This window comes from Fundulus heteroclitus, chromosome 1, assembly GCF_011125445.2.
Source record: "Fundulus heteroclitus isolate FHET01 chromosome 1, MU-UCD_Fhet_4.1, whole genome shotgun sequence".
NCBI classification, from domain to species: Eukaryota; Metazoa; Chordata; class Actinopteri; order Cyprinodontiformes; family Fundulidae; genus Fundulus; species Fundulus heteroclitus.
Window position 1 is genome coordinate 42,468,681 of NC_046361.1, and position 23,461 is coordinate 42,492,141.

General features: G+C 42.6%; 3 protein-coding genes across 4 annotated transcripts in view; 1 reads left to right on the top strand and 2 right to left on the bottom strand.

Moving 5' to 3' along the window:
• Positions 1 to 23,461, bottom strand: part of LOC105922826 (cyclin-dependent kinase 16-like) — a 173,266-nt gene that overhangs the window by 12,802 nt on the left and 137,003 nt on the right. The window contains exons 1-2 of one of the 2 annotated variants that reach the window (XM_036143418.1): positions 3,254 to 3,398; positions 119 to 313 (exon numbers count right to left, since the gene is read on the bottom strand). The exons of the other annotated variant lie outside the window; for it this stretch is intronic. Of the exons in view, the coding sequence (XP_035999311.1) occupies positions 119 to 242 (124 nt within the window). The 5' untranslated portion in view covers positions 243 to 313; positions 3,254 to 3,398. Of the gene's footprint in view, positions 1 to 118; positions 314 to 3,253; positions 3,399 to 23,461 lie in introns of those variants that run through there. 2 annotated transcript variants of the gene reach the window in all.
• On the bottom strand, positions 5,648 to 10,285 carry LOC118564605 (activator of basal transcription 1-like). The gene is made up of 5 exons (XM_036143448.1): positions 10,186 to 10,285; positions 8,751 to 9,030; positions 7,054 to 7,229; positions 6,076 to 6,261; positions 5,648 to 6,004 (listed from the first exon to the last, which is right to left on the bottom strand). The coding sequence occupies exons 2-5, from the start codon at positions 9,019 to 9,021 to the stop codon at positions 5,828 to 5,830; spliced, it is 810 nt and encodes a 269-aa protein (XP_035999341.1). The 5' UTR covers positions 9,022 to 9,030; positions 10,186 to 10,285; the 3' UTR covers positions 5,648 to 5,827.
• LOC105922296 (DNA repair protein RAD51 homolog 3) lies at positions 15,098 to 22,921 on the top strand. Its single transcript, XM_036143422.1, has 4 exons — positions 15,098 to 15,265; positions 20,503 to 20,725; positions 21,424 to 21,640; positions 21,773 to 22,921. Exons 1-4 carry the CDS (start codon positions 15,148 to 15,150, stop codon positions 22,241 to 22,243), a joined length of 1,029 nt encoding a protein of 342 aa, XP_035999315.1. The 5' UTR covers positions 15,098 to 15,147; the 3' UTR covers positions 22,244 to 22,921.

Consider the following 23,461-nt stretch of genomic DNA (forward strand, 5'->3'; position numbering starts at 1 on the left):
GAGCACTTCGCTCTCAGACTGCAGGTCTGCTGGTGGTTCCTAGAGTCTCTAAAAGTAGAATGGGAGGTTCTGAATCCGTCAGGAAGTCCCTCATTCAGCCAAGGAGAGAGAAACTTACCTGAATCGCTGTGTGATGTCACTTCCTGAGTACTGGTTTCATTCAGCGCTCTGTCTCCGCCCCCGGCCCCGCCCCTTCTTAAAGTGACAGACAGCTGCCGCTTCAGCTTCCTGATCCTCTCCATAAGGGGGGGTCTGGGCGGCAGGGGGGGGCGTGACGCTGACGGGGGCGGAGCCGTCAGCCTGGAGACAACACCTGGAGAGGTAAAGACGTCGTTAAACCCCAGCGAGCATCTGGACTCCCAGCCCCACCTGACCCCACAGTGACCCCCACCCAGACCAAACCAGGGCCGGATCCCAGGGTTAGGATGTTTCCGATCAAACAAATAATAACATAAAAAAAGCAGTTTTTGAATGAGGATTTCATTTGTTAAGCGTAAAATCAATTCAACCCTCTGGTTGAATCCTTAATTTACAGATTAACCACATTTTTGACTAAATAACAGCAACAACACCCAGGACTGAGTATCGCTGACAGATCTGCAAAATCAATCAATCAGCTAAACAGAACCCAACACACAATATGAGGCAACACATCAGGCTCCAAACGAAATTCACAAACAAAATTTTTGATATATTTTGTTCTAAAAAAGGTTACCACGTCCATTTCTAAGGCTTTGCCCGCCATGAGAGGGTTCCAAGGGTTAAGTGGGTTCTGCATCAAGAACAACAATAAAATAAGAAAATGCCTTTCCACTACATGGCTTTAAAAGCCTGTCTAAAAAGATAAATCTCAAGCTTAGACATTCTCTGGTCAGAAGTTAAACAAAGATCTAAAGGAGGTTTTTCCAAAGTGGGGCTGCTGCCACTGAAAAGGTAATTAAGGCCATTAAGGCTTTAACCTTCGTTCTTGGGACATCTAACAAAAGGCAACTTGATGACCTCAAAGATCTGCCATGTACAGGAAATAAATAATAAATGGGGGGGGGGGGGGGGGGGGGGGGTAGTACATTTAATGCTTTAAAAACAAACATTAAGATCAATTAAAATCAGTTGTAAAATGAACAGGGAGCCATTGTCTAGAGGTGTTGGTTAAAAGACGTGCCGCTGCATTCTGAACAAGCTGAAGTCTTCTTATTGAAGAACGATGGACACCGATATAAAGTCCATTAAAGTAATGAAGTCTAGAACTGACCAATGCATGAATGGCCTCTAACTCCCTGTGATTTACATAAGATTTAACTTTAGTCAGCAAATGCAGATGATAAAAGCTAGACGTGACTGCAGACTTAATTTAACAAAGTTAAACTCAGATTTTTAACTGTTTTATTTACCTTAAAAGGCAAAGCACTGATTTCTGCGGTAGCAATATCACCAAATAAAATATACTCCGTCTTTTGAAGATTGAAGAACAAAACATTTCTTCCCAGCCGCTGTTTAACAGCAGTTATACAGTCTATAAAAGATAAAAGCGTGTTAATCATACTTGGTTCTGGGTGTCGTCTGAGAAACTAACTTTTCCAAACTGTAATGGACCAAAACGCTGCACATGTGATTAACTTGCTCTCTCAACAGCATTTATCAAGGAAAACAGAGTTCCACACGTTCCACTATCAGAACCCGTTAAAGGGAAAAGGACAGTTTGTGATTGGACCGTGGTCCCACAGCATCAAAGAACTGTTCATTTGGTTCAGGAAAGTGAATCATTCCTTTCTCATGGTCTGTTTCCAGAAGCTGACGTCACTTCACACCCACTGCTGCCAGGTTCCTTCTGAACTGTGACTAAATATGATGTCTGACTCATCAAAGGGAGTGAACCGGTCACCGTGACCCGGAATCAGACTACAGACCCGGTCAGAAACAGTTCCCTCTAAGGCAGGAAGTAGTTCAGGGCGTCAGATCTGTGTTTGAATCCCTTTTAAAGGAAGAGGTGATCGCTGGATGTCCAACTTCACCTGTGAGAAAGGTGAGAGTCCAGGGCAAGCCTGATGAGATTCATCAGATTTACAAAGCCTGACTTCAGCTAGAGTTTAATCACAGGTTCCTCTGGATGCATTCTGATCATCTGTAAATCATCTCTGAGCGCAGGTATAACCTCCACTAATGGCAGCATGTATGGCGCCTGGTGGTTCTCCACAGAAGAGTCTGTTGATCATGACAGAAAGTTTTATCTGTCAGATAATACTGAGCCACGAACTGCTCTCAGGTCCAATAGAACCAGAACCACAGGGAGCTTATCCTCTACAGATATCATGTTTTTTTTTACTAAGGCCGTCTCCGTGCTGAGCCTCGATCTGAAACCCGGTTTAATTTTTTATTTTTATTTTCAAAAATAACATTTAATTCTAAGAAAGCCTGAGAATGTAATTTAAAAATCATTTTTCTAAAATAAATGAGACATGGGTTGAAAATTAGGCAGAACTGAGCCGTCTCTGGCAGCATGGCCTCTGGAGTGTTGGCCTAATGGTCAGAGCAGCACCTTACCCTCTGAGAAGGTTCGATCCCGGTGTACTGCCCTGTGTGCCCATGAGCAAGACGGCTGCTTTAACAGCTGCTCCCTGAGGGGAACTCAGGTTAAACGCAGAATTCTAATTTTATGGGAATGAACACATTTGTTTCTCTCTTTGAGCAGAAACCTTCATAACAGGTCTGGGTCTGTGGTGCTGCGGTCGGTACCGATACCGGTACCGGTACCTGTACCTGAGGCCATCATACACGATCCTGACAGAACCCAGGTCCGTTATTAAAACGAGCCAATCAATCAGCAGCGTTCAGGCTGACGTCACAGATCAATTAACTACCTCAGGAGTCCAGAGTGAACAGAACCTATCAGAGGACTGGGTTGGTCCGGACCGGTACCCCGGTCCAACAGGACTGACAGTACATCACTGTGTTCTGATCCGGTTCTAGTAAAGTTCTGATCTGGTTCTGGGTGAAGATTTAGATCAGTGCGTCTGATTGGTGCCGACAGAGGAGGCTGCAGGTTCCAGAACCGAACCGAACCGAACCGAACCCTGGCTGTTTCTGCTTTTTACGGCTAGCCTGCTGCGCGGCTCCGTCTACCTCCTGAACACCTGCAGCAGGCTCCGTGTTCTTCCTGAGCTCCGGCAGGGTTCGGTACCGGGTACCGGGCTGGGGGGGGGGGGGGGGGGGGGGGGCATGCGGTCTGCTGCTCACACTGACAGCCGGTACCTACGGTCAGAGGCGGAACCGGTGCGGCCCGGGTTCTCCGTGGCTCGGTTCAGTCTGAAGGAGGTTCGGGTCGCTTCGTCTCCCAGTAATCCGCCGCCATGTTGCGCCGACACCGCGTGATGACGTCACACGACCCCGCCCCCTTCGTGAGGGATGAAGATGATCTTGGATGAAGGTCTGAGTGATGCTGAGGAGGAACCGAGACCATTTTTAGATGATCTTTTATCCAGGTTGTGAAGAACCGAAGGCCTCTGATGGACCGGTTCTGGTTCTGGTTCAGGTTCTCTGAGATGTTCCTCCTGAAGGTCAGAAGGTATCATGGAACCATTTTTACCTCCTTCATGTGACTCAACTTTTAACTTTACTTGGAAAATAAACTCACTAAGTCCAATAAAACAAAAAAACAATGAACCCAAACCCTGGAGAACTGATAGAACCAAACAGAACCAGAACCAACTCCTGGAAATCAGAACAGAAACAGCAGCAGCAGATTATCATTAAACTACCAACATTTCCTGTTATAATCTGATTATTTACAGACAAACGAGCATTTTTTTAGTCCTTAAAAACCTAAAAATAACAAACAATCCCAGAACCTTGTTCTCCGTTTCCTGCATCAGAACCAAAGTGCTTCACAGTAAAATACTATTTAGAATATTTAAAAACTGAAATGTGACTGATTAAATGTGGTGTCATTTACATTTTTTATATGTCACAGCAGCCCATTCTTTAAAAATAAAGTTTTAATTGCTACGTTAAAGCATCAGTAGAGTCCAGTGGTCGCTGGTGATGGTTCATCCCAGTCTGGGTCCAACAGCTTGGAAAGTTCTGTCTCCTCTGGTTCTAAAGCGAGTTTAGGAACCAGCAGTGGAAATATTCACCAGAACTATTTCTCAATTAAAACGTGTAGTTTAGACCAAATGGCTTTTATTAAATTATAATCATCTTTCTAAACACTGGATTCTTCAGACGGTCATTCTTCGCTGTTTTTATGTCCACTGCTGTAAATCTAGAAACAACATGGACGCCTCCATCATTAATGATTTTACACCAGTTCTAGAGACGCCTGTTTTAAACAAACTTCAACAGCATCCTCAGAAAAACACCAATCACAGCACAGAACCTGCACCACAACAGACTGTTTATCACTTCAGATGTAATATGGATCAGAACAAATGTTCCATACATCACTGGACCTTAGAGCAGATTTTTCATTCAGTCGACCACATCATCCCAGACAGACTGGACTTTCTAGAACCTGCAGTGGTTCGTCTCTTTGTGGAAACTTCATAAGAATGCTATGATCTAATCTATGGTGTTCCTCAAGGCTCAGTTTTAGGTCCTAATCTTTTCAGCCTTCATGCGCTGCTGTTGGCTGATTGCATCAGGAAACAGCATTTATGTCCATGGCTACGCTGATTGACCCTCTGATGCACTTTTCAACTGTATGCAGCAGGCAGAGAACTTCCTTCTTCTAGTTTTTTAGTCTTTGTTCAAATAGCACAAAATTTTATTTATATAGCTTCAATTCACAACAAGTCATCTCGGTGCTCTTCACAATGTCAATGTAATCGAATCATGCAGGCAGCTTGTTAAACTCTTTCTAAGGAAACCCGTCTTCACTATTTCTGGATGAGCTTGGAGCCACAGTGGAGAATTGCTGGCATTGAGTTGTTGCCTTTGCAGCAATCCCTCATAGCGAGCATGCATGTAGGGAATTCTGCAAATCAGGTCAAAAACCTGGAGGTCAAAATTGACTCAAAATTAAAGGAACACATAACAATGATAGCTACTGGTTAAAATCAGAACACATAATGCCTTTCATGGAGACCAGCCATTTATCAGCCCTGCTGCTGTGAAACTCCACTGAATGTTTAGTTCTACAGGACGGGTCTATGCTGCTGTATCTGTTCTACTTCACTTCTCTTAATGGCTTCCATGTGTCCAGGCTGCTGCTCTGTTGCCTAAATAAAATACCAAATGCTGTGCTCTGTTTTAGGAACCCTGGGAACTCTGATATGATTGGATCAGGAACCAGGAAGTAAACACGAGCTGCACTCTCAACTGAAGTAGTTCCTGACCGTACCTCTGGGTCTGAAAGGAGGAAAATGTCATTATTATCAGACATTATTGATGGAGAGGAACGATTGTTTCTAGGGAACGTTACTTCCATCCTGGGTTACAAATTAGAACCATTGTACAGTAAATAGTTTAGTTATTGCTCCTTTAAGTTTCACAAACCACATAAAACTAAATCTATTATTAGAGTGCAGGTGTGAAAACTGCCCCCCTGCATGCTGGGATTCAGACGTAAACCGGACCGAGCTGAACTCTGTGGGCTTTCACTTAGTTTTATCATCTCTAGATTTCTGACAACTCCATATTTTATCAGACAAAATGAAAGTCCGTTCAACTTTATTTATACAAAAGAATTAAGAGTCAACAGATGTTTGTCAGTAGGAGGAGCTATGCGGTAGCTCCGCCCCTTCCTGTTCTGACATCATGTGTGGTTAGGGAACAGGAAGTAATAAAGTCTGTTCCTGTGTTTATTGTCCCCATAGAAACAGGTTTCTGAGCTTTACTCTGATTGGTTGGAGTTGAAAATCTTAGCCAACAATGAGACGTTTGATTGGCTCTCCAGCTGCAGGAGGTGGGCTTTATCCAGGCGCTTCTGGGTAACGGGGTCTTTCTTCTTCTTTTTCTGGATCTCCTCCTCTGTCTGGCGCTGCGTGAAGTCCCACGTCTTATCCTCCCCCTGTGGACGACAGAACGGTTCACCTGTCTGTTTCTCAGGAGTTCACCTGTCTGTCTCTCAGATGAACTTACCTGCTGCCCGTCTCTCTGCCTCTTCTTCCTCAGCTGGTCCAGGCGGGCGCTCTTCTCCACGTTGTTCAGGTAGAAGTTGGTCTCCCTCTTGGCCTGAGACACTTCAGTCCGGAGTCTCTGCTGCAGCACCATCTGTTCGTAGGCCAGCCGCTCGCTCAGGTGAGTCCACTGGAACCTGTGCAGGTACTTCTCAGAGACACACACATGTTTTTCTGATCAGGTCACTGCAGGCAGGTCAGCTTTAGTTGGATCCAGGAAACGCTTTCTTCTCCCAGTAGGTAAAAACAACGACGTAACACCACATCGGGCCGGCGGCTGATCCATGAGACCAACCTCCTGGAGTCAGTCACACATCAGCCCGATGAACTCTGAGCTTCAGTACCTGAATCCTGTTCAGGCTGGATCTGGTTAACTTCAGATAATAAACCACAACCCAGAGTCCTTTAATTAGAGCCGCTGTCCTTCTGTTAATATAAATAGTTTAACTCGTCTCTATGCAGACGATACAGTGTTTTCTTTGGCATTAGCTTTACCAGCAGCAACAGATTCTTCCTCAATCTGTGTTTATTCTTTTTCAAACTGCTACTTTATAGCATGAAGACTATAAGTATGTTTTTATAAATCTTCTATGTTCTTATGTATTTAAATAACCCATCGTTATTTCTTTATCTTTATCTCTCTCCATCTTTCTCTTATTCATCCATCTTTCTGTCTTTTTGTTAGTTATTTCTGTTTTTCTCTGCACTTCAAACTTTATTCATCCCGATCTGCACAGAGCAACAGAACCCTCATCCTTCCTGTGTTGGAAGAGCAGAAGGAAACCGCCTCAGCGAGCGCTCCTGTCACCCTGCTAACCAGGCCCAGCTCCAGGCCCTGGCTTTATGAGACGGTACCTCTGCATGTGAAGTCTTCATGTAATAATGAGCCGATCGGCTGTAAAGTGACTTGTTGCTAGGCAGAAGAGAGACGCGGCCGTACCTTGATGTTCCAGAGGTCAGAGAAGAATCTCTGGCGCTTCTTGGTGGCCATCGGCGTGTTGTGGAGCGACAGCGCCACTCGCTTTGCCACTCGCTTGTCTCTGAACTCCACCCACCCTTCAGTGAAGTCACACCGTCTCGTTCCGGACTTCTTCTTCCTCTTCCTCACATGGCGGTCTGCAGGATGAAGAGAGGTCAGAGAGCACCAGGACTTTCTGCAGCGACAGGACTACAAATGACAGACGTAGAAGTTATGGACTAATCTCAGGTGTTTGAACTCAGGGACCCCGCGGCTAACGCTCCTGCTCTGTTTGCATTTCTCCTTTTCCTGCAGCTTCATGAGAAAATCCATGCAGCAGCTTTTTAGTGAACATCTCTCTGGAGGTGAGGTCGTCCTACATTTAGTCTTAATTCTTGATGCCGCTTTAATCTGGACCTTCTAACCGCGCCAAGAAGAATCTTTCAACATGGTTTATCCTCACCACAAGCAGAAGGATGAGCAGCTACGTAGCAGCTAATGCTAAGCATTATGTGTTGTTCTGGTTTGTCTGCTTCTCTTGGTACCGGCCGGTCAGACTCACTACAGGAAGCTGGAAGAATAATAAGTCCACTAAGTGTGCATTTAGAAACCACTCTGACCGTCAGACAGCTTCTTTAAGCCCAGGATCCTCGGCACCGCGTCGCTGAGAGCGATTAAAGGAGGCAAAATATTCTACCAGCGATAACACATAAATGTCCAGACCTCCTGGTCTTATTCTGGGTTTCAGTGGCAGATTTGTTTTTTATTTCATCTTTATTTGACAGGAACAATGCAAACAGTGACAAAACAAAGCTTGTCACTGAAGTGCTGCATATAAAGTTTATAGCTAATGCTAATTTTCAACTCTTGTTCCTGGTTGGGCTTTTACGTAAAAATATAACTTATACACTACTTCAATTTAAAAACTAAAAACAAGATCAAATTATAAAAGATGCACATCATACACAACTTTTACCTACTCTCAACAAATTAACTCAGTAGTTCAGGTGCTAAATGATTAATGTACTGGTGAATCAGTTTAAGGAAACAAAGATTGCTAAAACTATTAAATCTCATTAACTTATATTTCTTAACGATGCTACAGTGATATTGGCTTTTTATCCATATTTTTACTGCCTTGTACAGTGAGAAATGCGTTTGGCTGCAGTAGGAACAGCTGTCATGCACTATGATTTATGAGAAAACATCACAGCATGCATGTACTGCAGCGCTGCCTGCTTTGGATTAATTTGAAACACTTGAGATTAGCTTGTATTGTTTTTGAAAATTTCTTTATATGCTTGTCAAATTTAAATTGAGGATCTAAAACTAATCCAAGATATTTAAATTCTGTAACTGGAAGAATTTCTTCATTTTGAAAATCAACATTAAATCTTCATTTTAATTCAGTTTTTTTGACGGAGAAGCACGTTGAGGCTGTTTTTCAAAGATTTAGAACCAACTGATGTTGGAAGAGCCTCAGCTGGATGTCAGACACACAGGTGGACGGTACACCTGCTCAGGTGACTTAGCAGCTGCATAAAGAACCGCATAGAGCTGACACCTGAGCGGTGCAGAGGTAGGTCATTTAGAAAGAGACTAAACAACAAAGAACCGAGGACAGAGCCTCGATCAGAGAGAAGCTAAACTTATAGTCCTCAGCAGAATCTGTGTTTTACCTTCTGGCTGCAGGAAAATCCGCCCAACCTCTCCGTAGACCGACAGCAGGTTCCTCAGGTGTTTGGGGCGGAACCTCGGAGGAATGTGGCCCAGGTAGACGATACCTGGAACACACTTCCTGTCACCCTTCTTCTTCGGCTCGCCACCATCCTCCTCCTCTTCCTCATCATCAGGAGCTCTCTGAGTGGCTGCTTCCTCCTCCTCCTCCTCCTCCTCTTCCTCCTCTGGTCTCGTCTCCCTCTGCTTCTCCTCTTCCTCCTCACTCTTCATCTCTGTGATCCAGAAGCAGAGAAACATGTGACCCGATGCATCCAATCAAATCAGCCGAACGTTATTTCAGTTCAGATGTTATTTCAGACGTTTTCATGTCTTAAAACATTTCTATGAACTTTGAGCCTCAGTTCTGATTCTTATAAATCAGATTAATAATAAACCTGTTAACTGAACTCTGGATTTGTCGCATAAGTCCAGGAAACAGGAAATAAAATCCCTCCCATCAGTTTTTAATTAAGAGCGTTCTCTGATCTTCAGGAGGAACCAACATGAATCCAGAGCAGCAGCAGGTTTCCAGTTGTTCCCTCAGAGGCTGCAGGTTCCTGTCGTGTTCTCCGGCCTTTCCATGCTGGGTCCACAGAGACATGAAATGCATCAGTTCAGGAATTAAAGAAATGTGTGGTTTGTGGTTCTGATCCAGTTTGGACCAGCTCGCTCTCCAAGAAGTTGCTCAATGGCGGCAAAAATGATTTAGAGATGAAAACATCTGGTCAAGATTTGGAGTGAAACCCAGAATGAACTAGGACTGATGAGCTACTGCTGCATTTAACTCGCTACTTTCTCTGCAACATAGAAAGTACTCCTGGGTCAATGTGAGCTTCTGTGCTTTCTGTGTCTCTGCTCTGTCTTCTCTAAGCCCCAGTGGGTGGAGGCAGATGAGCGTTCACACTGAGCCTGGTTCTGGTTCTGCTGGAGGTTCTCCTCCCTGTTAAAGGGGAGTTTTCCTCTCCACTGTCGCTTCATGCATGCTCAGTATGAGGGATTGCTGCAAAGCCATCAACAATGCAGACGACTGTCCACTGTGGCTCTACGCTCTTTCAGGAGGAGTGAATGCTGCTTGGAGAGACTTGATGCAACCTGCTGGGTTTCCTTAGAGAGGAAACTTTCTCACCAACCTGGAGGATCTGATGGAGTCTGACTTTGGAAAGAGCCTTGAGATGATATGATGGGAATTGGAGCTTTATGAATAAAATTGAAAATCGAATGTGAGCGTTTGCCATGTCTGTCTCTGTGTTGCCCTGCGATAGACCGGCGACCTGTCCAGGTGAACGCCGCCTCTCACCCATAGACAGCCGGAGATAGACGCCAGCCCCCCTAACGACCCCACAGGGATAGACGTGGGAGAAAATGGACGGATTATTATTATTATTATCCACTAACCTGATCGATCAGCCTCAAATCGGTCCTGCGCCAACGATCCACTGAGGTTTCACGTGCAACTTCCGTCGCGTCCGACTGACGTCATCGTTATCTTTAAACAAATGGCATGTAAAGAACAATTACATAAACAAACATCCAGAGTTGTTAATTTGAGAAATACATCCAACACTTTACATAGGGAAATAGTTAGTTTCACTGGTAAATCACTTCATTATTTTCACAATAAAGTGATTATAATTTGCCTGCGAACGTTCTCGAGCACACATGGATCAGCCGTGGAGCTGACCGGCTCATCACTTTCACATGTTAAAGTTTCTGCAGAGTAAAAAGTTTTCACAAAGATCATTAGTTTAATTTTGTAGTCCAACTGTTTTTAATATTTGCTTTTAGTTTCATTTTCCAATGTTTTATTTTGTTTCATTTTTTCTACATTTTATTCCAACTTGCTTTTATTCAGTTTTTATTTTCCTATATTTTAATCATGTAAAGCACGTTGCATTTTCTTTGTACTGAAATGTGCTATACACATAAATTCGCCTTGCCTTTAGTTGTGTAACATTGACATTAAACTAGTGGATAATGGATTATTTTTCTTTCAGCTATATCGATTTTATTTATCTCTGTCTAAACTTAATGGGTGCAACAAGGTTTTGTATTTGACTCTTGGCACTGTTTTTATTGCAAAAATGTTCTTAGTGGTCTTTATAAATAAGAAAAGGCTCCAGCTCCAAAAGGGAATATGAATGCAAATATGGTCAAAGTAATGGTTGCTACTAGAGAGCAGGAAGTGAAGGTCACAGTATACCCAGCTCCAAAATCTAAACTATAGCATTGAGCACAGCCAAACAAAATAACATCCATCTGTCCGTCACGCTTATCCCTGTTGGGGTCACGAGGGGTGCTGGTGCCCATCACCTGGGTTCACTGGGCGAGAGGCGGGGTTCACCTGGACCGGTCGGCGGTCTATCACAGGGCAACACAGAGACAAACAACCATTCTCACACACACTCACCTAAGGAGAATTTAGAGAGACCAATTAACCCAACAGTCATGTTTTGTGACTGTGGGAGGAAGCCGGAGTACCTGGAGAGAACCCACGCATGCACAGGGAGAACATGCAAACTCCACGCAGAAAGACCCTGGACCTTTTTGCTGCAAGGCAACAGCGCTGCTGCACCACTGTGCAGCCCACAAAATAAAGTTCAAAACAGATATGCTCCCAAGAGTATTCTCTATATTTTTCTTTTGCTATGATGAGATAGCTGACTTTAGCTAACTTTGTCTTAGTAGTAAATGTTCTCTTGCACTGGTTTCATCATGTGCTCAGATAAATATAGATTTATACCGAAGTGCAGACAAGAACCGGGCAGCTGCATGATGAGGTGAATAGTTTTAATGAATGATGGAAACAGAAGTACAATATGGGCATGCTCCTACTGGGAGCACAGAGGAGATGACAAAACGGAGGGCAGCATAAAGGAGGTAATCACAAAAGAATATGACCACAAAAAGATGGGGAACTGGTGTTTAAATAGAGGAGGAGAAAACAAAGAGGAGAGGCAGAAGGCAGGTGAAAGCAATCAGCTGGTAATGAGTGACAGTGAATGAGTGAAGTGAAAACAATGAAGGCATGAATGATTGGCTGAGGGAGAAAGAGACTGAAGACAAGCAGACAGGGACGCAGAGATGTAATAGAAACAAGATACAAGGAAATAATATAATCCCAACATGAAATACTAAAGGATAAATAAATGAAGACACTATCCAAGAATTATAGAGAAGATGAGGCAAAACATTAGAAGGGAGAAAAGATGAAAAATATAGAATAGAGGAAAAAGAGAGTCCAGGATAACATACTCGGGTTCAGCTTCTACACCTGCAGAAAGAGATATAAAAAGAAAAGCAAAACCAACAAAAAAGGTATCTCAGGTACAAACAACCAAATGGCTTTGATAACGTCACTGAAAAATACACATTATTTAATACAGGATCCAGTCCAATCCACTTTATTTATATAGCACATTTAACAACAGAAAAAGTTTCCAATGTGCTGTATATACATACTAAAAAGGACACAGAGGACCACACAACTATGCGGTGTTAACCTGGAGGTTCTCCTCCCTGTTAAAGGGGAGTTTTCCTCTCCACTGTCGCCTCATGCATGCTCAGTATGAGGGATTGCTGCAAAGCCATCAACAATGCAGACGACTGTCCACTGTGGCTCTACGCTCTTTCAGGAGGAGTGAATGCTGCTTGGAGAGACTTGATGCAACCTGCTGGGTTTCCTTAGAGAGGAAACTTTCTCACCAACCTGGAGGATCTGATGGAAGCTGACTTTGGAAAGAGACTTGAGATGATGGGATGTGAATTGGACCTATAGAAATACAACTGAATTGAATTGAATAATGGATATGATAAAATATAATACATTTATAAATCCAGAAAGTCTAAAAATATTCATTGATTTCTTCAAGGCATTTGATTCTATTGAACATGAGTTTCAAATGTAATTGTTGCATCTTAGGGCTTTTTCCAATCTTGCCTCCAAACACTTTTGAGGCAAGATTGGAAAGATAAGCAAAAGGATTTATGATCAGATATCCAGCTATGTAATATTAAACGTAGATATCATAACAAGAATAAATGTATCCTGAGGTATAACACAAAGATGCCCAATCCCACCAAAACTATTAATTCTCTGTATGCAGCTATTGGCTCCTCCATCCATTATCTATACATGCTTAGTCCCTAATGGGGTCACGAGGGTTGCTGGTTCCTATCTCCAGCGTTCACTGGGCGAGAGGCGGGGTTCACCTGGACAGGTAGCCAGTCTGTTGCTGGGTAACACAGAGAGACAGGCAGGACAAACAACCATTCACGCACACACTCACACCAATTAGAGAGGCCAGTTAACCTAACAGTCATGTTTTTGGACTGTGGGAGGAAGCTGGAGTACCCGGAGAGAACCCACGCATGCACAGGGAGAACATGCAGACTCCATGCAGAAAGACCCAGGGGTGTACTTGAACCCAGGACCTTCTTGCTGCAAGACAACAGAACTGCTCATCTTCTAATGAACAGCAATTTTCTAGAAGGAATACAAATCTGTAATTCTGAGTTTAAGTTGAATCCAGACTGTATCTTAATCTAAAAAATGTGAAATACTTTCCTTGTATGACTGCAGTGATACAGACCTCAGGTTGATTCCTGTCAAGGGTGAAATTGAATATTTAGGAATCCATATAGCTAACAATGTTGAAAGAACACAATGCCAAACTATTAATGAGAGACTTGATGAAATAACAAAAAAAATAAACTTTCAATCACTGGCTGACCACAGATCTAACCATATTGGGATGTAATATTCTGTCAACACCTGATTTGGATTTGAATTGTCCTTAGGTGTGAGTGTTGTGTGAATGGTTGTTTGTCCTGCCTGTCTCTCTGTGTTGTCCTGCGACAGACTGGCGACCTGTCCAGGTGAACCCCGCCTCTCGTCCAGTGAACGCTGGAGATAGAACCAGCAACCCCCGCGACCCCATGAGGGATTAAGCGGGTCAGAAAATTGATGGATGGATGGATGGATTTGAATTGGTGTAACCCAGTTATTCTTTACATGTTATTTGACATAACATCAAAAACTGTATAATTTATCAGTTCCTCTGGAAAAATTAAACAAACTATGTTAAAAAATCGCAACTTGTTAAGGATTCTAATAAAGGGTGGCTGAAAACAATAGATTTTTTATGTATTGTTGCAGTTTTCAGAATTAACTTTTCTGTCTAAACCTGATTCTTTATGATTTCACATCACCAAAATTTTTTTGATAAACTGGAAGGTTTGGAATTTCTTTTCAAATATAAAACTAACCCGTCAAACTGGCTGAATAGCATGTAAAAGTTCTTTAGTGTTGGAAGATGGCGTTTGCCTACAATTTTACGCCTCATGTCTCCATCTTTTGGAACAATAGAGTCATTACAATTAATAGAAAAATACTGTTCATCAAAAGTTGGTACAACAAGGGAATATTTTTATCACGGGTATATTAGATATACAAGGTCATTTTTCTTAGATTTTGCAGATTTTTAAATTAAATTCAACATTCAAAGCTCATTAGGCAACACCCTGTACAGGGTGAACCTCGCCTCTCGCCCAGTGAAAGCTGGAGATAGGCACCAGCACCCCCGTGACCCCATGAGGGATTAAGTGGGTCAGAAAATGTATATATATATATATATATATATATATATATATATATATATATATATATATATATATATATATATATATGTATATGTGTGTGTGTGTGTGTGTGTGTGTGTGTGTGTGTGTGTGTGTGTGTGTGTGTTATGAATATAAAAGTCAATTGGTTAAATCTAAACATTGTGGTCTTCATTGTTTCATAAAACCGTGTCACATGTGAACCTTTTGAATTCTGGTATAGTCACAGATTAGGAACAGACGTTTTGGGGGAGTATTAAAGAGAAAGTTACTAATATGAGAAATAAAAGTCCTAGGACAATAAAGTAAAAAAAAAAAACACACAAAAGTAGTAATATTATGAGAAAAACGTCATATTATGAGAATTAAAGGGGGACATTTCAAGAATAGTTACAGTTTGCAGAACTATTTAAGTTCTGGAGTGATAGGGCCAGGTTAGATTATTTTAAATATTTTTATTCTTTACGAGAATAAAAAGTCAGGAGAATTAAGCCAAAAGGATACGAAAATAAACTTGTAATATTACAAAAATAAAAATATTACGAATATAAAGTATATTCTGAGAATAAACTCCCTCTGATACTGTTTAAGTGACTCAGACCAACTGCAGATTTGCCACATTCAACATGGCGGACGCTCTGGCGCATTCGCAGCATAGGCAGAACCCGCCGGACGAGGTCAGCAGCTTTTACTCTGAAAAGCGGAAGCGGAAGTGCTGAGAAGGATGGCAGCACCGTGAGGATGAGGAGACCCGTCTCCAGCTTGAACCTGAGTTCCAGTGTGAAGGTGAAGCTGCTCAGGGCTGGGTTCCAGTTCAGCACCGACCTACAGAACCTGGACCCGGAACACCTGAGCGCAGGTAGGCGACAACTCCCTGGTGGACCTGGAGCGCCTCTAATGCCGGAAGCACCTCACAAACACGTCGTCCTGTGATGATGTCATAACACCCGCTGCTTTCAGATTGTCAGTGAAATTCTTCTAAACTGAGGCTGAACTAAAGTCCCTTAAATCATTTAAGGGACTTTAGGCTGAACCAGAGAATTATGATGAGTAGACACCTACTAGACATCATATACGTAGACGCGTCGTTAGGCGGGTTCTGCCTATGCTGCGATGCGTCAGAGAGTCCGCCATGTTGAATGTGGCATATCTGCAGTTACTCAGTCATTTAAACAGTATCAGAGGGACTTTAATCTCAGAATATACTTTGTATTCGTAATATTTTTTGTAATATTACAAGTTTATTTTCGTATCCCTTTAGCTTCATTCTCCTGAATTTATTCTCGTAAAGAATAAAAATATTTAAAATAATCTAACCTGGCCCTATTACTCCAGGAGTGAAATAATTCTGCAAACTGTGATTATTCTGGAAATGTTCCCTCTTAATTCTCATAATATGACGTTTTTCTCATAACATTACCACTTTTTTTCCACTTTGTCCTAGGTCTTTTTTTTCATATTAGTAATTTTACCTCTTTATTACTCACCCAAAAAGTCTGTTCCTAAAGTTTCACATGTGACACGGTTTTATGAAGTAATGAAGACCACAATGTTTAGATTTAACAAATTGATCCTTATATTCATTACACACACACACACACACACACATATATATATATATATATATATATATATATATATATATATATATATATATATATATATATATAATCACACAGCTATTTATTTGGCTTATTTATAATACTTGAAAATCTATATATGCACATCTGTCTAAATCCAATAGTCTGTACTGTCTGCAAGCTAAAAACCTTGAAAATGGTCTTGCACAGCTTTTTTCTAGTGTTACCACTCTGCAGCTTTAGTGTGTCCAGTTCTGCATCATGGTGCAGCCTTAGTTTATAGAAGGCAGATACAAGTAGTGAAATCAGCCAGAATACATTTCCATGCAGCACAGGAATGAGGCATCTTCTCTGATCCACGTTCACAATAACAGAACTCAACTTTTTTCTGCCACATACAATATGGCGGTGACGTTGACGTGCGAACCTGCGCCCAACGACGCGTCTACGTATATGATGTCTATGGTAGACGCCTCATGGACCGCTGTTGCCTACTAGCGCTGTCGTGTCGTGTGGCCGCCATCTTGAAAAGGTCGCCCGCTCCACTGAGTGTAATGTGTTTATCAGACAGGCAGCATTTCATCAGTTATAACTCGCTGAATATGATTTTCACACTGTTGTTGCTCCAAACCTTAAACTTACAGCTATAATAACACATGGTTCAGCGCTGTATTCTCAGTGGGGTTAAGAGTAATAGAATAATATGTATTATCAATATATTTAACAGCTATACGTTTTTATAAATGCATATATTATATAAATTACATGGACACTCCATGTCTATCTCTATATTAATATCTATAGTCTTATATCTATATATTTCTATAGGTAAGACAAGATTGTTTATACAGTACTTTTCAGTAAAGACTTTTCAAAGTGCTGTATCGCCCTCGACAATATTTCTATATCTTTATATATAATATTGTTGAAGGACTCCGACAATTTCCCTGTCACAAAAAAACGTTGAAATTAGGGCTGGGCAACGATTAAAATATTTAATCGCGATTAATCGCGATTAATCGCATTGTATCTACAAACTCCAAGAATGAATTCAAAAGTAGTGTAAAGAGCACTTTTATTTTAATGTTCTTCTGCCATATGAACAAAAGTGTTGTAACATTTGTAGCACTTATTTTATACTGGATATTTTCAACCCATCTATTGAATTTAGTGCACTAGTTGATCTTTTCTTCATAAGAGAACAGCAAGCACTGCAGCCAAAATATGGCCTTTTTTGACCTGCTGTATATTAGCCAGTCCCTAAGCTTGATGTATCATGAAACTGTTGACCTTTTGGGTTTTGTGGTTTTTATTTTATTATTACAATTAAATAATAATAATAATAATAACAATAATGTTATGTTCAGTGTTTTTTCGCTAATTCACCTCTTATATATTTCAATCCTTATGTAATTTTGTCTGTGTTGTGTGCACCTGCCTGTTGCTTTAATCCTATAAATTTCCCCGTCGTGGGATAAAAAAAGGATTAACTAATGTTATCTTATCTTAAATAACACTTTTTAATATATGTACTGGGTTCTTTCAAGGTCTTAATTACATGTTATGTGTGGGCTCCAGTAACATCCATCCATCCATCCATCCATCCATCCATCCATCCATCCATCCATCCATCCACTGATCTACCTGGATGTTCCCTGGAGGACTGAAACGCCTCAGTCAGAGACGTCTGTGGGTCTGTCGGGGCAGTGAGAGAAGTTTCGTCTCCTCTCTCCGTTTCTGGGGCTCGACGTTTTCATGTTTTTTCACGTGCTTAGATAAATTTGTTGTGTTTCCACTGAAATGAACCGGCTTTTTACAAAACATACAGCTTGATTTCATTTATGGTATTAAAATAAAGCCAAATGGTGCTACTTCCCCTGTTCATGTTTTTCCGCTGCTGCGTTCTCTGTCAGCTGTTTGTGTGTTAAGTTTGTGTGAGAGCTGAGTGGGCGGGCCAGGCTGAGCCTGCGTGCTGATTGGCTGGCGCCGCTGAGCCATGTACGAGAGGGGAGGGGGAGCGAGAGGGCTGCCGTGACAGCGCGCTGCAGTCAGCTCGCCTGCTGACTGACACTGACTGAAAGCATGTGAGCAACATGCGTTAATGCGCGATAAAATAAATATCGCCGTTAATAGTCTAATGAATTAACGCGAAATTAACGCGTTAACTTGCCCAGCCCTAGTTGAAATATTAAGTTCTCCATTATTAGTCCTCAAAATGTCTTTTTCTAAGTTCTGATCAGTTATTTCAGCTTTGTTGTCCCAGCAGGTTCTGATTCTAAAAGCTGCTCCTGGTGGTTCTGGGTTGCTATATTCTGAGTTTACGTTAGAACAGAGAAAACTAGTTGTAGTGATAATGGCTCTGCAGATAGAAAACGTTATTAGAGGTGTGTGGACCTGGTCCTGGTGTATGAGGTAAGATCACTGTCAATATAAACTTGTACATAAAAGGACAGATGTGTCCATATTAGTCAGAAGTTGTGCACAACAAACATTTGTAAACTCATAATAATTGAAATCGCATGCAAAAGATACAACATACAGTTTAAATAGTTACAACTTCAATAACTAATTAATACAAATTTGAAGTTTAAATTTGTGCTTTATTCTTCATGAACACAAACAGCAGCGGCTGCTTGAGAATACGGATTTTTTCTTTGAGAATACGAATTCACAACAGTGGTCTGACGTCACGGTTTCCAAGGCTGGTTAATCGAGCACAGAGTGCGAAGATAGGAGCCGCGCATGCGTTCCTCAGACTGAACTTTCCCAGAATGCACCACGGCCGCAGCTTGATTCCAGACAGCGCAGAGATCACAGTGGTAAGTTAAACACTCCCTTTTCTGCTGCTGTTCTTCAAAAGTACGTTTTCAGATCATTTGAGGCGAGAACATTATACTTTTAAGCTTCCCTATTTACAGAGTTAGTGCGTAATTTAAAAAAAAAGTCTGACGTTGAGCGTCTGTGCCAACTGGTAGGTTTTTTAAGACTGACAGCCTATTTCCTCCTTTTATCTTTAAAAAAACAACATTGAGGATGGTATTAAACATGTGATCACATTTAAATTGTGACTATTTCTCTGTAAATAATTAAAATAAAAGCACAATTTTAATATATTAGTAACAGTAAAAGCAGTAGGGTTAAGCTACTTTGTTGCACCTACTGACCTTCAGAGCATTGATCATTAAGGAAAAGTTATTTCTGTCTGCCCATTTTTACAGTGATTAATCTGTAAGTTATGTGCACTATACAACATTTTACCTTTTCTTTCTTGAGAACTATAATAATCTGCATGTTAACCACATATAGTTTTATGGTGTGAAAAGGTGAGAATTGAAAAAACAATTATGGTAACACTTGGCAATTCGTATTCTCAAAGAAAAAATCTGTATTCTCAAGCAGCCGCTGCTGTTTGTGTTCATGAAGAGTAAAGCACAAATATAAACTTGAAATTTGTATTTATTAGTTATTGAAGTTGTAACTATTTAAACTGTTACTACATATATAAACTGTATGTTATATATTTTGAATGCTATTTCAATTATTATGAGTTTACAAATGTTTGTTATGCACAACTTCTGACTAATAAGCACACAACTCTGTGTTTATGCACAAGTTTATTTTGAAAGTGATCTTACCTCATACTGGTGCTTCTTAGGTTCCTCCATCAGGGAAGTAGCTCCAGGTGGACGCAGCGTCGCTCTATAATAATGTAGACGTAAAAAGTACGGTGCAGTGAAACGGCTCCTAGAACTGCGCTCTTCTCAAACGGTGAATGTGAGCCGCTGGGATCACTGATTGGACGCCGTTTGTTGAGGTTTTCACCTTTACGGCTAATTTAGATGAGAGGAATTTGAGCAAATGTTTGATCAAGAACGTTAAAGTCAATATTGATGTGAACTGGACCCTTTGCTCTGGTTCTCCTGGAACCGCTCCTCCTCCTAGAAGTTACAGAAGAAGAACATCTCTAGGTTTCTTATTAACCACTCTGAATAGTTTCCGCCATGTTGTTAGGCGTTTATTGTTAATATATTGATCATTATGACCATTTTTTCACACAACAAAGGGCTGTTTTATTGTGTTTACAGAACTTACAGTCCAGTTCCTACAGGAACCAAACGGAAATCAGCTAAACTAGGTCTAGAAGATAATTATATCAAGATAAAGGTTTTGTTCTACACATGCTGGGCTTCTAGACTTTTACCCCTTTACATATTATGGGTCATTGAAAAAGGTTCTGAAAGATTTTTATCTTCTTACTTTAACTTAATATATATAGTTTAAGTCTGACCTTTATTTTCCGGTTGAACAGTTTCTGCCTAAGCAGGAAATCCAACAGCTACAATAAATCAGGGGGGTTTAACTCTCAGGCTTAATATTTTTACTAACATGTCATTTTTTATTTCTCGTACATCTAAACATTGTTTTCCTGCAGATGTTGGTGAAGTAGAAGCTGTGTCCTGATCACACAAATCTTAAAGGTTCCTCTGACGGCCAGTTTTACCCGTTCCTCCTGCAGAGGCCTCCGTCTCCCAGCAGGAGGCGCTGGAGGCGCTGCAGGCTGCCAGGAGCGGAGAAGGCGGAGCCTCGGTGACGGCTCTGGAGCTCCTGCAGAAGGAGGAGGAGTTCGGGAGCATCGTGACGTTCTCCTCCCGGCTGGACGAAGCTCTCGGAGGAGGAATTCCTGTCGGGAAGGTGACGGAGATCTGCGGCGCTCCAGGAGTCGGGAAAACCCAGCTGTGGTCAGAAAACACGCACAGGACCGAACACACACATCCAGGTGTGCAGGTGGACAGGTGGTCTGCAGATGATTCCTTAGAGACGTCAGTAACGGGGCGGCAGTCACTCCTCCCTCTGTTGAGCTCAGTGATTGGCTCGTTGCTCGTTGTCCCTAACGAGGCCATGTTATGGTCAAAGGTGTGAAACCACCTGGAGATACGAGTCACGGCTGCAGGGCAGGTGGTGGAAAGGTGAAATCTGAGGCCCCTCCTCTGTTTGTCGTTGGTTTGGCGTTGACCGCGTCTTTCTCAGACCACCTGTCTTCCTCGTCCAAAACGTGGACGTTGTTGTCTTCAAACGAGTGTCCCTTTGTCCCATCCACATATGAAATGATGAAGTTCTCCCCTCCAGCCGACCCACAGCAGGTTCTTTTGTTTTGCTTCTGTCACATTTGCATCATGCACCAGTGAATCTGAGCATGCTCAGTGTGGAGAACCTGGTTCATTTTAAATCTTTCAGAACATCAGGAATGACCTGGATCCGTTCACCTGCTGGTTCTGGTGGTTGTGGGTTCAGTTAACTCGGTTCTTCTGTAGCAGACCTCGGCCGTTTCTCCACACTGAGCGCGCTCAGACCGCTGCCTGTGCTGCGGATGAAACGGACACGCTGAGGGATTCTCCCGTGTGACCCGCTGTGATTGGTTCTGTGTGGTTCTGCTCAGCCTGCAGCTGGCCGTGGACGTCCAGGTGCCGCCGTGCTTCGGGGGCCTCGGCGGTCAGGTGATCTTTGTGGACACAGAGGGCAGCTTCCAGCTCCAGAGAGTTGTGGACCTCGCCGGCGCCGCTGTCAGACACTGCTCGCTGCTGGCTGAGGATGAGGAGCAGCGTGTGGCCATGACGACCTTCTCCGTGGAGACCATCCTCTCAAACATCTTCCTGGTACTTAAAGTCAAACTCTGAGACGTTCATGTTGGTTCTGGTGGTTCTGACGGGCCCACTTCCTTTGGTTTAAGCTCTCACGGACATATATTGATAGCAGGCCTCTGATTGGTCCTCTGTCCCTGGTCCCAGGTGCGTTGCCGTGACTACGTGGAGCTGTTGGCCGAGCTACACCTGCTGCCCGACTTCCTGCGGGACCGGCCAAAGCTCCGCCTCCTCGTCGTTGACAGCGTGGCGTTCCCGTTCCTGCGGCTGCACGACGATCTGTCCCAGAGGACACGCCTCCTACAAGGCCTCGGCCTGCAGCTTATCGCCACGGCAACGTGTCACAGCATCGCCGTGGTGATCACCAACCACATGACAACGCGGCTGCGGGGCGGCCAATCACAGCTGGTGCCTGCCCTGGGGGACGTCTGGGGCCACGCGCCCTCCATCAGGCTCCTCCTTCAGTGGGAGGAGTCACGCCGGCTGGCCTCCATCGTTAAGTCCCCGGGTCACATGGACGCTACCGTCCAATACCAGATCACCTGCGAGGGCTTCAGAGACGCTGACCAATCAGAGCAGCTGCAGAGCAAACGGCCTCGAATTCAGACCGACCAATGAAACACACCTACGGGAACTTTCGGCCAATCAGAGTCAAGTCTTCAATATGAGGTTCTTTTTGGGTCCTGCAGGGGGAGCCAGAGAAGATCATTAACTCTGAGACTCACCTGTCTGAACTGCTTGCTTTACATTGGCTGAGAGGACCAATTGCGTTTACCTGCTCGGGTGCTCTTTGTCTCACTGTGAAATTCACTTTTAATTGTCCACCTTGATGTTATATTGTTAATGATGTCACTCAGGTGAACTTGCAGTCTGTTTAGACAAAAAAAACCTTTAAACTGATCCTGCAGGTGTACAGGTGTGCTGCAGGTGTCCTGATACTGATATAACAGGTTTCACTGTATCATTTTCATCCTTGTGATCTTCAGCAGGTTAAATATCATCTAAGCCATCATCCTAAAGCTACCTGAGTTACAGCGTCACCTCATAGACCCGGTACTTCTGACTCTAAACGTTCTCGGGTTCATGATGTCATCTTCACTAAGAGCTCTTCAGCCGCTCCTCATGGCCTCCATCTCATCAACGGATGAATGGTTCTGGTTCTGAGGTGCAGGTAACAGCACCTGATGGTTGACGGTAGCACACCTAGGGGGCGTGGTCTCTGAAGAGGAAAGCCTGCTGTTCTGGCTCCATTATTGGTTATTGATCATTAATTAATAAATGTCTGGTTTTCCTTCATCTCTGCAGCAGAGGATTATTTTTTTCCTGCAGGACGGAGAAATGACCTTATTCAGGTTGTTAGGTTTTTAATTCTTTATTAAAAAGGTGCAGAACATTTAATGCAAAAACAAGGCATCAGTAAATGTTTGGTTGGATATAATTATCATTACAAGCAGCTCTGGGAAAAACTAAGACCACAGATCATGTCCTATTTTTTCACATTGCTGATTAATAATTTAAATTACACTCGTCATATAAAATATAAACCATAAAAGTAATATGAATGATAAAACAAACAGCTATATGTTGTCTAATGATTGGTGGCCATCCACCCTCTTGTCATAATAAATGGATTTAAAAGGGCTTTGCAGCATCTGACATGATGAGCGCGGTGTTTCCACTTTAATCCTGGACATGATCACCACCCAGGACTGGACGATAATTCTATAATGATCTCCATCGACAGACGCATGGTTCAATATAAAAAACGGGTAAATAAAAAGTTCAATAAAAGAACAATGCACTCTAGCCTGTCATGTAGGTTAATACTAGAGTCAT

Bases quoted from the DNA above. Each gene is read 5' to 3' on its own strand.
- LOC105922296 (XM_036143422.1), top strand. From the start codon at position 15,148: ATGAGGAGACCCGTCTCCAGCTTGAACCTGAGTTCCAGTGTGAAGGTG. The intron at 15,266-20,502 runs GTAGGCGACAAC...TTCCTCCTGCAG, and splicing joins CCCGGAACACCTGAGCGCAG to AGGCCTCCGTCTCCCAGCAG. The intron at 20,726-21,423 runs GTCAGAAAACAC...GGTTCTGCTCAG, and splicing joins GTCGGGAAAACCCAGCTGTG to CCTGCAGCTGGCCGTGGACG.
- LOC118564605 (XM_036143448.1), bottom strand. From the start codon at position 9,021: ATGAAGAGTGAGGAGGAAGAGGAGAAGCAGAGGGAGACGAGACCAGAG. The intron at 6,262-7,053 runs GTACGGCCGCGT...GTCTCTGAGAAG, and splicing joins CTGACCTCTGGAACATCAAG to TACCTGCACAGGTTCCAGTG. The intron at 6,005-6,075 runs GTAAGTTCATCT...TGTCGTCCACAG, and splicing joins GGCAGAGAGACGGGCAGCAG to GGGGAGGATAAGACGTGGGA.